At 45.0% G+C, this 15,440-nt stretch overlaps 1 protein-coding gene across 2 annotated transcripts in view; it reads left to right on the top strand.

The window, feature by feature from the left end:
- The window catches only part of LOC130220840 (uncharacterized), a 93,211-nt gene that overhangs the window by 9,713 nt on the left and 68,058 nt on the right, over positions 1-15,440 (top strand). For both annotated transcript variants that reach the window (XM_056453084.1, XM_056453083.1), the window contains exons 2-4: positions 3,395-3,739; positions 3,826-4,173; positions 4,342-4,443. In XM_056453084.1, the coding sequence (XP_056309059.1) occupies positions 3,395-3,739; positions 3,826-4,173; positions 4,342-4,443 (795 nt within the window). The remainder of the gene's footprint in view (positions 1-3,394; positions 3,740-3,825; positions 4,174-4,341; positions 4,444-15,440) is intronic.

Below are 15,440 nucleotides of genomic sequence, written 5' to 3'. Positions count from 1 at the left end.
GAGATGGCTTCTCACTAGTTTATCTTGTATAGTAGGAGCTTTTCGAAATACAATAGAGGGGGACACAGGTAAAACTTCCCTAAGATGGGGATCACTCATCAGAATATTCCAGTTGTTTTTTACAATTTTCTTAATTTTATTTGCCTCTGTACTGTATTGTGTGACAAAATAAACAGAACTTCTTGACTCATTCAATCTAGGTCTTTGTATTAAAAGTTCATCTCTGTTACTATCTTTAGCTTTATTATAAGATTTATAGATTACTTTGTTTTTATAACCACGTTGTTTGAATCTGTGAATCATATCTTGTGATTTAATTTCAAAATCTTCTTCTTTATCACAAATTCTTTTCAACCTCTGAAATTGTCCAAATGGGATATTTTCGATCAGCCATGGAGGATGGAAACTATCTGCTCTAAGGATGGTGTTTCTATCTGTTTCTTTTCTAAAAATGGTGGTGTGTAATTTCCCTGTATTATCTTTAAAAATATTTAAGTCCAAAAAATGTATTTCTGTAAGTGAAAAATCCAAAGTGAATCTCAAATTTGCATTAGTAGTATTTAAAAATGCATGAAAATCCATCAAATCTGCCTCCAATCCAGACCATATCAAGATAACATCGTCTATATATCTACCCCACCACACTATTTCTGGGATTATGGGAAGAGAGATTTGTATATTCTGATTCAAACCCATATTTGGGTAGTATTGTGTGGTGGGGTAGATATATAGACGATGTTATCTTGATATGGTCTGGATTGGAGGCAGATTTGATGGATTTTCATGCATTTTTAAATACTACTAATGCAAATTTGAGATTCACTTTGGATTTTTCACTTACAGAAATACATTTTTTGGACTTAAATATTTTTAAAGATAATACAGGGAAATTACACACCACCATTTTTAGAAAAGAAACAGATAGAAACACCATCCTTAGAGCAGATAGTTTCCATCCTCCATGGCTGATCGAAAATATCCCATTTGGACAATTTCAGAGGTTGAAAAGAATTTGTGATAAAGAAGAAGATTTTGAAATTAAATCACAAGATATGATTCACAGATTCAAACAACGTGGTTATAAAAACAAAGTAATCTATAAATCTTATAATAAAGCTAAAGATAGTAACAGAGATGAACTTTTAATACAAAGACCTAGATTGAATGAGTCAAGAAGTTCTGTTTATTTTGTCACACAATACAGTACAGAGGCAAATAAAATTAAGAAAATTGTAAAAAACAACTGGAATATTCTGATGAGTGATCCCCATCTTAGGGAAGTTTTACCTGTGTCCCCCTCTATTGTATTTCGAAAAGCTCCTACTATACAAGATAAACTAGTGAGAAGCCATCTCTCCACCAAGAAGACTAATACTTGGTTAAGTCAAACAACAGGAAACTACAGATGTGGTAATTGCAATCATTGTGATAACATACTCAAAACGAATATATTTAGAGATCCATCATCAGGCCGAGAATTTAAGATTAATTCATTTATTAATTGCAATACTACATTTGTAGTTTATCGACTGGAATGTCCGTGTGGATGTTTTTATATAGGAATGACTAAGAGAAAATTAAAATTGAGATTAGCGGAGCATAAAAATGCGATACGTACCTGTAACCCACAATATCCTATGGCCCTACACTATAAAAATCAAGGTCACGGTAATCCCAGTTCATTAAAAATAGTTGGGATTGAACATATTCATAATTCGACAAGAGGAGGAGACAGGATAAAAAGATTAAAACAGAGAGAGACTTTTTGGATCTATACGTTAAAAGCAACTAGATTCCCAGGTCTAAATGGTGAATTAGACTTTTCTTCATTTTTGTAAAACAGTTTATCCATAGATGATCCACTGATTATCATCATACATTGTAGAATGTGTTTATATTTTTCTATGTATACATGTTTGCATACGTATATGTGTGTATATATGTGTATATGCACATGTAAATGAGTTTGGAAGTATATATGTACATGCCATGTTTATGCATTTTTTGTATTTTTTGTATATCTGTGCATAGTTTAAAGTCACCCTCTGTCTATGCTGAATTAATGATGATAGTTGACTATGTCGGTTAAATTATTTGAGTATTGTAGAGATGTTTGAATGAGTCACGTGACCTTAGTACTCAAAAGAGACTCTAAACGCACCTGATCACTGTTTACCCTGATGAAGGCAGACCGCTGCCGAAACGCGTAGGTTTCTTTTAAGATTAAGCCATGTGAATAAAGGCTTTTTAAATTTTCCACATATTCCGAGTGCCTTGGACTAATTTCTTTTGATGTTTTGATGAATCCCTCACCCAAAGAGCACCGATCAAATATTTGAGTTACCCCTGAGCGCTTTTTGTTTGTCTTTTCTGGATTGTAAATATGTGGTTTGGGTAAGACATCTAACTTTAAAACTGCATAAGTTGTATAATTGTAACTTAAATCGAATATAAATCTACAACTTATCAAAAATGTTATATTTTAGCCATTAAACTGATTTGAGGGACATATAAGCAATAGGTAAATGTTGGTTTCATTGCAAAAGCTTTGTAAAATACTATTATTAACAACTCAGTTTTGTCCATTACAGGGTTGAGAATAAAAGGTGCCCAAATAAGAATAAAATAGAAAATAATATAAAGCCTTTAATGCCTGAGGTGGGAAAATATAATTTTTTGAAGTTTAAATTGTGCCTAATTATGTAGGCTATTTAAAAAAATAATCAATACACTTTTAAAAACTGAGTTTGCTCAAGTTGAAATATTACTGAATTCCAGGAATGACCCTATTACTAAAATGGTTTCATGCTACTCGTGTACAAATGCTTTTCATTTTTTTCATATTGACGTTTTTCATAATTGAACTGGTTTTTCTAGATTAGCAGTTTCACAGTAAAAGGGTTTCAGACAAACATTTTTTTAAACGGACTGGGAAATGTTTCTATTGTTCTAATTTAATTCATTATTATTATTTTATTTGTATTATTTATTTATTTATGTATTATTATTTTTTACATTTTTTTATTTAGGTGGTTCAACCCCTGATAAATAAGGAACTAAGCTGAAGGAAAATGAATGAATGAATTTTTTTATTTAATAAAACCATGGTTAATGTTTATGAGGGTTAGTCTTTAGGCCTCTTGTTGAATTATTTGTAGACATTTTGTAGACATTATTTTGTGAATTCCATTGGAGCACCTCAAATTTTTCATTATGATTTTTTTTTAAATATGAATTATCTCAAACAGATATAATGCCTTCTGCAATAGCAAGAGCTGGACCTGAATAAATATTTGTTTATTTTGTAATGATAGTCTCTGTTAGCATGTTTTCTTTAATCCATTATGGGACATTATAAATCAAGCATTGTTTAATTATTCTAAACATGTTTCAGGCTTCACTGTTCGTGGTCCCTCTGCTCCTCTGTCTGCTCCTCTGGGATCTTCAGTGGTTTTACCCTGTTATGTTGATGAAGCTTTACCGGTGGAGGATCTGGAGGTGGAATGGAGACGAGCAGACTCAGAGACTCTGATTCATCTGTATCAAGATGGTGAGAGTCAGCCAGAGGTCCAGCAGCAGGATTATCATGATAGAGCTCATTTCTTTACTGAGGAGATTCAACATGGAAACTTCTCCCTCCGTCTGGACAATCTGACAGCTCAAGATGAAGGAGAATACAGGTGTAGAGTTCACAGTCAGCAGGATTCTGGAGAAACTGTGGCTCAGATAAAAGATGTTGGTGAGTCAACTACAATCTAAAAAAACACTTTACATTTTTATGATCTAAAATTAATACTGTGGTATTTACATGATTTGTTCTTTCAGAGCGTTTGCTGGTGTCAGGCTCAGAGGAGTCCATCTCTGCATATGTTGGTGAGGACGTGACTCTGAACTGCTCTGTAGACTCTCACATCACACCTGAACACATTGAAGTTTCATGGATAAAAACTGATGGAGATATTCTGGTTCTGCTTTATGAAAACAATGAGACTTTACCAGATTCATCACATGAGAGATACAAAGACAGAGTTGAGTTGTTCACTGCTGAAATCCCCAAAGGAAACTTCTCTCTCAGACTGAAGAGTGTCAGAACTGAGGATAAAGGAGTTTACATGTGTCAAGTGTTTGCTGGAGGTTTATCAGCTAGTGTGACTGTCGAGCTGGGGGGACTGGGTGAGTAAAAGAAAAAAAGATAATGGATGCAGTGACTTTCATGATTAGTTTACTGGTAAAGTAAATAGTTTGCATATTGTTATGAAACATCTTAAAAAGTAAAAGTATTTAAAAAGTACAAAAGCTGTCACCAAGTAACATGTACAATCTGATATCTCTGTTTCTCAGGTCTCTCTGCTTTACACATAATAATGATGATTCTGTGTATTTCTGCATCTGGATCTGCTCTTCTGCTCTGCTTTATGATCTACTGCAGGTCACCTAGTAAAGGTATGTTTATAACAGGAAAATATTCCCATCAGCTATAACTCTGTGATATTAGATGAAGGGTTATATGATTATGTGTTTAAGTGCTGAAGCTCAACTGCTTCAGCTAGGTGGTTGCTACTGCAATCTGAGTAATTGCATGGCAGACGCTAGGTGGTCATTCAGTTGCAATATAGTTGCAAGAGTGTTCAAGGTTAATACTTGAAAGTTGCTAGGGTAGTCTGCATAGTTGCTACGTGGTTACTAAGTTGTTGCTAGGGTATTCCAGGAGGCTGCTAGATCATCACCCAAAACATTTAGCAATATAGCCTAGTAATCTTGGGCCTTTATAATGGCAGCCTATGGGGGAACAATAGCTAGGGTGCTGACAATTGCAAGGGAGTGGTTTGACAGCTGCCAATGATAATAATACAAGCTGATTGCTGGTATGAATGATATAAAGCAACCCCGTGCTTCTATAATGTATGAATTTGAAGATATTCATGAACTTCCTGTGCGAGGGTCAACATGCCCACCACAATTTCACTGATTACCCTGATTGTTCAAAACACTATATGCAAAATCATGTATTAATAATTGTTTACCTTTGATTGTTAGTGGCGTCACTTCCCAATACAATCACCAAATAAAATAGTCCCACCCTTACATTTGTAGATTTAAAATAATATTTAAATGACCATTTTGCTTCCAATTATTTATTTATTTATTTTTGCACCTTATAAAGCATTAAAGGTGCAGTAGGTGATCTGCCAAAATGCTAACCGGTTAGCATGTTATCTTTGGACGGCAGAAGAGGGACTGTGTTTCAAAGGTCGCCTATGAAGCTGAAAATACTCACATAAATCTTTCACCGGGAGATTTCAGTGGCTGAACAACACTTCTGTTCATATAATCCATTCATAACAACACAAGCTAAATCAGCTCTGTGTGAATAAAAGTTTTAAAACAGAACATTAGCTGTCTAACAGAAATACTTCAGCCATGGTGTCATCCTTCTTCCAGCCTGCAAAAGTAACTCCAATTTTCATTCAGGATTTTAAAAATTTATTTTTAAATGCTTTATTTATTCAGCATTTGATTTTACAGCTGTGATCTCATGTGTCTTGTGTGCACATGAACGCGGGGCGCACATCCACACGCTAATGGTGGATATGCGTGAACAGAGATGCGCAGAAGCCCAAATCTACATTTGCTGATAGACAGTTTGAGCTACTTATCAGAATTATGGTAATTATCGGCCTGACAACTTTTAGTTGGGTGAACATTTTTTAGTCTTCTGCCTCACCCAGAATATAAAAATACATATAAACACACTTAGATCATTTACTTCAATAATTTCTATTGGAATGTAAAGAGACTTTCAACTAGCACAACAAAAATGTTTCTAAAGACAATCACCTACTGCACCTTTAAAACTAGTATGTCATTTACATTTCAAAACTGTGGTTGGGAATGGCAAATGCAAATTACAGAATTTCTTTTTTTATTTTGCACATATTCTTCTTGAAGAATGCTAATTCTAACATCCCATAATAACATCCCACTAATAACATTCCACAGTGTTATGAAGAAAATGCAGTCCTACTTTTCCTAAGCATGAGTACAACTAGCATAAATGGCTTTTAAATTACCATTTCCGCTTGTGTTAAATAAATCAAATTCAGTTTGTGTGTTACATTTCATTTTATATATTTTTTATTTGCATTAAAAAACATGCAATTTATGTTTTAACACTGTGGTTGGACATGTTAAAAATAAAATGGTATAATTTCTTTTTCATTTTGCACCAAACTTTGCACACATCATCATGGAGAATGTAAATTGAAATACAGAAATACATAGCCATTTTACTTATAGTGTTACCGTTTTAAATATTACATTTTAAAATTCATATTGCTACTCGTATACTTCCCTAAACGAGAGCATATGATGCTTCAACAACCCAAAGATATGCCTTGAGGTCTTTGAATGGAAATCTATGGAGCTTGTTGCCAGGGAGCTTAAAATATGATTCTAGAACATGGTTACACACTGATTACAGAAAATGTGTATTAAACTTTTTGTTAAATATGATATGCAATAACTTTCCACATTTGTTGTGGGCTTCAGGTTTTACGCCTTCACATGTCAAGTGTATTTAGCAATTTATTTAGTTTAACTTTTAGAGTGGATTTTTTTTTGTTTAGTTTCTTAAGCATTTTGATTTTGGTAAAGGTGTATGCAACTTTTGCAATGCTCCCATAAATTATTATTCCTTAAAAAAAAAAGTAAAGAAAAACAAAAGACAATTTTGGCCATGTCTATCATACAGAAATTGTACTAAAGCTGGGTCAGTACCCAGTATAACAGTATGCATTTGTAGGTATCTAAAATGCAGAGATGTGACATAGAGTCAGACTTAAGTCACAAAATTTAGGATTTGAGACTTGCTTGACATAAAGACTCTATTTGACTTGGACTTGACTTGGACTTGAGTAAAATGACTTGAAATATCTTGTTCCCCTTCATAAAGGAACTTCTACATGTGTCTGTATAAACAGACTTTTGGGAGTGCTTTAGACGACCAATCACTTCTGAAGATAGGAAAACGAGCCAATGAAATGCCAATTGAATTGGCGGAGCTTAGCTCCACAGCTGAAACTGATGAGCCAATTAGGGCTATATCAGTCGGCTGCTGGAGCCAGCTCATCAGAATTGTTGCTTCAGACCTGATCTGAGACTGAAGAACCCTTCTGCTGAGCTGACTTCCAACGCTGAAGGAAGCATTCCCTTCACCAGTGCGGGGCAAGTCCCCTTGGCGTTTCGCTGGTGATCTAAAAGAGCAGTTTCTACAAAGAGCTGAATTCCCTAAGAGAGCACATGGTCGTGTAGCGCGTCTTTTTAAAGATGTCGTTTCGACCGTGTATTTCTGGATGCGGTGGTTTCCTCGCCAGATAACAGGCAAGAGTACTGCATCACATGCTTGGGGGTCCAACATGTTGGTGCGGTGCTCGCGGACAGTTCTTGCCCGCATTACGATGGCTTGACTGTTGCGCAACTGAGGTCGTGGCAAGCTCTTTTATTAGGGCAAGTCACCCCTGCTGTTCCCTGCCAATCGGTTAGCACTCGGGCAGGCCTGAGGGTTACAGTGGGGGCTATTCCGTCGCCTTCGGGCCAGCGGACCTCTCGCTCCTCATCAGTGCGCTCTGTCTCTGCTTCGAGTGTGAGCGCTGGTCCATCCTTCGGGTTGGCCGCGCTTTCATTTGATGACACCGGGGACGTGATGTCCATCACTGTATCGGAGGGCGGGTTGACATGCTTCGATGAAGATCCGGACCCCCTGCCACCCTCCGGGGTTGTCAGGGTGGTTTCAGATCTGGAATTGGACATGTTAGCCGTGTTATCCCGGGCTGTTTCGGCTGTGGGACTGGAGATGGCTTGTCCCCCAGAACCGCGGCCGGACCGCTTAGATGGGTGCTACGTGGGGGCGAAGAAGGCGAAGTTCCCTTTTTCCCGGGGGTACACAGAGAGCCCACGCAGGCATGGAGGGCACCTTTTTCTGCCTGGTCCGCGTGCACTCCCGCTCTCACCTCCCTCGATGACGGAGCGGCCAGGGGATATGAGGAGATTCCCCAGGTGGAGCATGCTCTGTCCGCAGAGCTGCTCCACTTGGAGAGATTCGCCCACACTCCCTTCCAAAGCGTGCAGGTTATCTGAGTCTCTCACGGCCAGAGCCTATACTGCTGCGGGCCAGACCGCCTCCGCTCTGCACGCTATGGCCACCTATCAATGCTACCAAGCCGAGAAGCTGGCCAAGATGCAGGGGGGTGGTTCTCCCCCAGGCTTGCTGCATGAGCTCCGCACGGCAACCGATTATGCTCTCATGACTATCAAATCGGCTGCTCGTGCCCTGGGGAAGACGATGGCCACATTAGTGGTCCAGGAATGCCACCCTTGGCTGAGCTTGGCGATATAAGAGACGTTGACAAAGCTTGCTTTCTTAACGCTCCCATATCCCAGGCTGGCCTTTTTGGCGACACTGTCGGGGAATTCACCCAGGAATTCTCCGCGGTGAAAAGCAGTCCAAGGCGAGGGGTGAGGTCATCTATCAGCGGGCTTGAAAAACTGCTCTTCCCGCTGCCCCTTTCGCTGCGGCTGCTCCTTGCCGAGGGCGTCCACCCGCGGCTTCATCTGCTCCGCTTCCGCTGCCCGCTCCACCGGCCAAGCGGCAATGCCGATCATCCCGCGGGACTGCAACGCCCCCGCCCCAGGGTGCCGCTAAGTCCAGTAAACGGACCGCGAAGCGTTCCTGGGACAGGCCATTCGGAGAAGATGGGACTTGCTCTTTCCTCGGTGGGGGGCTGAGGATTATTACATCAGTCTACAACGACTTTAAACTCCTCGCTGCCGGCCCCTGGGCTGGCGGCAACCAAATTTCCAAAAGAGCAGTTTCCTCTCTCTCCGGATGCACGAGCCCGAGTACTGCCAGTCTGGGACGCTCCGCCTTCCAGCTCGCAGCACCGGGACCCTTCACCTCAGGCCCTCAGAGTGCAGCAGAACGGACTCCTTTCTCTCACTCTGGCCTCACCGCGGGATCCAGGGAGGGGGGTAAGAGAAATTCTCTTATTTTCAGCTCTTCCCCGGGACGCACCGCTTCCCGGGATGAGCACTCCCATCCTGAGCTGCCCCTCCGCTGGCACGTCAGTGATCGTTCCGATGGTGCCATTAGCGCGCGCTCTGCCAGCATGGTTAGCGCTGCCCAGCGCATCGCGGTGGCTCATACGGACGATCAGACTCGGCTATGCGATTCAGTTCTCTATTTGCCCTCCCAAGTTCACGGGTGTCATTTTCACGAGGGTTATCCCCGAGAGCGCCCCTGTCTTGCCCCTGTCCTGGCGAAGGATGTAATTGAGCAGGTCACTCCAGCCGAGATGGAGTCCAGGTTCTACAGCCCATATTTCATCGTGCCCAAAAAGACCAATCCTAGATCTGCGCAGACTGAACTGTCACTTACACTAAATGCCTTTCAGAATGCTTACGCAGAAACGCTTGCTTCAGAGCGTCCGTCCACAAGATTGGTCTGCAGCCATAGACCTGAAGGACGCGTATTTTCATGTCTCTATTCTTCCACGCCACCGCCCTTTTCTCCGGTTTGCGTTCGAAGGACGAGCGTGGCAGTACAAAGTCCTCCCGTTCGGGCTCTCTCTGTCTCCCCGGGTTTTCACCAAGCTCGCGGAGGGTGCTCTGCGCCACTGCGGCTTGCGGGCATCCGCACACTCAACTATCTCGATGACTGGCTCATTCTAGCCTCCTCTCGCGATCAGTTGATTATGCACAGAGTCAAAGTGCTTCGGCACCTCGACCAGTTGGGGTTTCAGGTCAACCAAGAGAAGAGCAAACTTTGCCCTGTGCAGAGGATCTCTTACCTCGGGCTGGAGCTGGATTCGATTGATATGGTTGCGCGCCGCTCCGAGGAGCGCGCCAGGCTAATGCTTTCCTGTGTAAACGAGCTCCACAGGAAAATAGTGGTCCCACTGAAATGTTTTCAGAGGCTCCTGGGGCATATGGCATCCGCAGCCGTGGTCACGCCACTCGGTTTGCTTCATATGAGACCACTTCAGCGTTGGCTTCGCGATCGAGTCCCCAGATGGGCATGGCACGCGGGTACGCACCGGGTGAACATCACTCTGCTGTGTCTCCGCACCCTCAGCCCCTGGACAGATCTGGCTTTTCTACGGGCCAGAGTGCCCCTAGGGCTAGTATCCAGGCATGTTGTCATAATGACACATGCCTCCAGCACGGGCTGGGGGGCCGTGTGCAACGAGCATGCAGCCGCGGGTTCGTGGTCCGGACCGCACCTGCATTGGCACATCAACTGCCTGGAGCTGTTGGCAGTGTATCTGGCTCTCCGCAGCTTTTTTCCGGTGCTGGAGCAGAAACACATGCTGGTCAGGATGGACAGCATGGCGGCGGTGGCTTATATCAACCATATGGAGGGTATGCGCTCTCGCCGCATGTCTCAGCTCGCTCGCTGTCTGCTCCTTTGGAGTCACACGTGGCTGAATACACTGCGTGCCATTAACATTCCGGGCGAGCTCAACCGTGCAGCCGATGCGCTCTCACGGCAGCTAGTGTCCAGAGGAGAGTGAAGACTCCACCCCGATTCGGTCCAGCTGATATGGGCGCGCTTTGGGGAAGCCCAGATCGATCTGTTGCTTCCACTGAGAACGCACATTGCCAGCTGTTTTATTCCCTGACTGAGGCCCCCCTCGGCACGGATGCACTGGCTCACAGCTGGCCATCAGGCACGCGCAAATATGCGTTTCCCCCAGTGAGCCTAATCGCACAAACTTTGTGCAAAGTCAGGAAGGACAAGGAGCAGGTCTTGTTTGTTGCGGCCCTCTGGCCCAACCGGACCTGGGTTCCGGAGCTCACACTCCTCGCGGCGGCCCCTCCTTGGCGCATTCCCCTAAGGAAGGACCTCCTCTCTCAGGGACGGGGCACCATCTGGCACCCACGCCCAGATCTCTGGAACCTCCACGTGTGGTCCATAGACGAAGCGCGGAGGACTTAGGTGACTTACCGCCCGCGGTACTTAACACCATCACTCAGGCTAGAGCACCCTCTACGAGGCATGCCTACGCCCTGAAGTGGAGTCTATTCTCTGAGTGGTGCGCTTCTCGCTGAGAAGACCCCCGAACTTGCCAGATTAGCATTGTGTTATCCTTCCTTCAGGATAAGCTGGAGCGTAGGCTGTCACCCTCCACACTGAAGGTTTACATGGCTGCGATCTCTGCTCATCATGACCCGGTGCATGGCAACACGCTCGGGAAGCATGATCTAATAATCCGATTCCTCAGAGGCGCGTGGTGATTAAATCCATCCCGCCCCCCTCTCATACCCTCTTGGGATCTCTCTATAGTCCTGGTGGGTCTGCAGAGAGATCCGTTTTAGCCACTCGATTCAGTATCTCTGAATTAATGACAGCTCTGCTGATCGCATTGGCGCCATTCAAGAGAGTTGGGGATCTGGAGACATTTTCGGTCAGCGAATCGTGCCTTGAATTCGGGCTGGGTTACTCTTACGTTGTCCTGAGACCCCGACCTGGCTATGTGCCCAAGGTTCCTGCCACCCCATTTTAGAGATCAGGTGGTGAACCTGCAAGCGCTGCCTGCGGAGGAGGCAGGCCAGCCCACTCACTGCTTTGTCCCGTTCGCGCTTTGCGCCTTTACGTGGAACGAACGCAAAAAGGAAGATCATGTGAACAGCTCTTTATCGGTTACGGTGGTCGGCAGAAGAGAAGTGCCATATCAAAACAGAGGTTGGCCCACTGATTAGTTCATACCATTGCCCTCGCTTATCTATGCCAGGGCGAGCCGCTCGGTGTCACAAACGCTTGCTGTGCCAGGCTCCCTAACACGGAGATGCGTGCGCTTTTCCTACTCCCCTTCCCAGGCGAACCCTAGAAAATTCCTCCGAGGCCCCCAGCATCGACTCAGCGGAGGAGTCGAGTGCATGGCTCAGTGTGCGGTTGGTATGCCCATTTGGACTACACGCATATTGAGGATCGGTGCCAGCTATGTGCATCCCCATTTGGTGATGTCATATGCATTATTACCACGGTGTGTTCCCCCTTATTAGGCGGTCCCGTGTCTTCCCTAAACCGCTAACCAGCTTATCATATGTAGCACTCCCTCTCATTAGGGCTAGTCCATATGTCTCCTTACCATCAGGTCTCCCCTTTAAGGGTAGCAGGTGGTCTCCGCTGCGTCCTCCCCCTTCAGGGACTGGCACACTTTCCCAACGTACTGTCATATTTCCAAAACCCCTAGTCTATATTAGCTAGGTAAAACGTTCTTACAAAGCGGACTCATAGAGAGTACCTCCTGGTATTAACTATCAGATTAACTCGTCTCTTGAATTTACCTGATCTCTGTTTCCTTCCAGTCTGTCCAGTGTTCCTGGTGTCCTGTCCGAGTTGTGTGTGTCGTCAGTCTGTCTTCCCCGCAAGCCCTCTGGTGTGTGCATTCGGTCTTCCTCAGTGTCTGTCATCCATCCTGCCCCCAAAAAAGGATTATCAGCTCAACCGAAATTCATTCACTTCCCCATCGTAATCTTGATGTGCTCCGCTGTTATAATAAACATCATTCATCATTTACTCACCTTGTTTGTCCGTCTGCTTCCCTAACAGAAGCCCGGACCTGAACACAGTTAACAGCATGAGCACTCCCGATCCCATTCAGGAGTTGGTGGACTCGCTGAAGAGAGTCCTACTACCATCTGCACCACTTTCCGAAGCACCACCAGCACCGAGCACTTCTTCACCGTCCACCCACTCATCCAGTCCCATGGCTCGACCAGCGCCCTACTCTGGCGGGGCGGAGGAGTGCAATGGATTTCTATTACAATGTTCTCTTGTATTCACAATGCAACCTGATTTATATCCTACAGATCGATCGAAGATTGCGTTCATCATCTCCCTTCTCTTTAGTTCGGCTCTCTAGTGGGCTGAGACCATCTGGCAGCAAGCTGGGCCGGTAACGAATTCCATTCATACATTTACTAAGTATTTCAAGGAGGTCTTTGGTCGTGCGGATTAAGAAGTAGCAGCCGGAGAACAATTGTACCACCTTAAACAGGGAGCCATGTCCACACAGGATTATGCGCTCCGGTTTAGAACTCTGGCTGTTGCTAGCGGATGGAATGAGCGATCTCTCCTCACGACGTACCGGCTAGGACTGGAGCCCAATCTTCGACTACAGCTGGCAGCCCTCGACAACACCATGGGGTTGGAAAAATTCATCCAACATTCTCTTCGATGCTCTGATCGTTTGAAGGTCTACCAGCATGACCTTACACCAATACCTCAAGCACTCTTCCGTCCGCCAGAGCCAGTCGTCCCTCAAGAACCAGAACCAATGATCATCGAATCTGGTAGACTCACGATCACTGAGCGAAGGAGGAGGCTGACCCGGGGTCTGTGTATGTACTGTGGTGCCGAAGCGCATGTCAGGCTGGACTGTCCCATTTGTCCAGTACGCTCCTTGGTGAGTGTGTTCAGTTCTACCATTGAAAAAATGCACCCCCTCACCACCAATGTTCAGTTAACTACCCATTAAGTCTCTGTTTCAGTCACGGCCCTTATCGACTCCGGGTCAGCTGGAAATTTCATCTCACATGCCCTCTGTCACCACCTCCAGCTTCACACCGAAGCCTCAACGCACGTCTACCAGATTCAATCTATAACCAACGATATCCATTCCCAGGCATGTATCCATCGTAAATGTGAACCCGTCAATCTCTAAGTGGGATTGCTTCACAAAGAGGAGATTCAATTTCTGGTTCTGGAAGGTGCATCAATGGACATCATCCTAGGGTGCCCGTGGCTGGTGAACATGATCCCATCCTCTCTTCGGGCACAGGAGAAATCAAGAGATGGGGTGAAGAATGCATATCCAGCTGTTTTTCCGACCTACCCTTGCAGATTCAGAGACCCCTAACAGTCTACGTCACGTCAGTCGAAAGCCCCGTCGAGAAACGATCCATCCAGATTCAGCAGATCTACTCCTCATACGAGGACGTATTTTGCCCCAAGAGAGCTTCCCAGCTACCTCCACATCTGCCATGGGACTGCGCCATAGACCTGCTTCCAGATGCTCCAATGCCCAGAGGTAGGATCTACCAGTTGTCCCTTCCGGAAACTAAGGCCATGGAGGAGTACATTCAGGAGGCTCTGAGTCAGGGGTATATCCACCCATCCACGTCACCCGCTGCCTCAAGCTTCTTCTTCATGGTTAGGAAGGGTTGCGGCCATGTATCGACTACAGAGTACTTAATCAAGGAACAGTCAAATTCCGATATCCCCTTCCTCTCGTCCCTGCGGCCCTGGAACAACTCAGATCCGCCAAAATCTTCACCAAGTTGGACCTCCGCAGCGCATACAACCTGGTAAGAATACGTGAGGGGGACGAATGGAAGACGGCATTTGTGACCCCTATGGGGCACTACGAGTACCTGGTCATGCCCTATGGTCTGGACAACGCCCTCTCCGTATTCCAAAACTTCATCCACGAAGTCCTCCGGGAGTTCCTCCATCTCTTCGTCATTGTCTACATAGATGATATCCTGATTTACTCCCGGAGTGAGGCCGAACATCGCCACCACGTTGCGGAGGTCCTGAAAACCCTCAGGAAACACCAGTTGTACCTCAAGGCTGAAAAAGGCTCATTCTACTTACCATCTGTTCAGTTCCTGGGGTACATAATTGATCAAAGAGGGGTTCGTATGGACGAGGGGAAGGTCACTTCCGTCATCGCCTGGCCAGAACCCAAAACCATAAAAGAACTCCAACGATTCCTAGGATTTGCCAATTTCTATCGACGTTTCATCCACAATTACAGTCTCATCACCTCTCCGCTTACCAATCTGCTCAAGAACAAACCCAAAACACTATCCTGGCCTCCCGAAGCCGCCCCAGCCTTCCAAAGCCTCAAAGAATCCTTCACTCAAGCTCCACTCCTGACTCACCCCGATCCCGACTTGCCTTTCATGGTCGAAGTAGATGCATCGACCACTGGAGTGGGAGCCATCCTGTCTCAGTCCCACGGTACTCCCGCACTACTCCATCCTTGTGCCTATTTCTCCCGGAAGCTCAGCCCGACGGAACAGAACCGAGAACTTCTGGCTATCAAGCTCGCCCTGGAGGAGTGGCGACACTGGTTGGAGGGGGCCAAACCTCCGTTCCAGGTGATCACAGATCACAAAAACTTGCAATACCTCAAAGATGCTAAAAGACTCTGTCCTCGTCTGGCCCGGTGGTCCTTGTTCTTCTCCAGATTTCAGTTTTCTATATCCTATCGACCAGGATCAAAAAACATCTGAACAGACGCACTTTCCAGAATACATGATCAGCAGGAAATCATTGAGACCCCGGCCAAGATCCTTCCAGATCAGATTACTGTCTGTCCCATCACATGGTCCGCTCCTACAGTCGTCGCCACTCCAGAATCCAGCACTCTGCC

This window comes from Danio aesculapii, chromosome 3 (genome assembly GCF_903798145.1).
Source record: "Danio aesculapii chromosome 3, fDanAes4.1, whole genome shotgun sequence".
Classification (NCBI taxonomy): Eukaryota; Metazoa; Chordata; class Actinopteri; order Cypriniformes; family Danionidae; genus Danio; species Danio aesculapii.
Note: the sequence above shows the minus strand (reverse complement) of the source record. Positions and strands in the feature narration are given on the sequence as shown.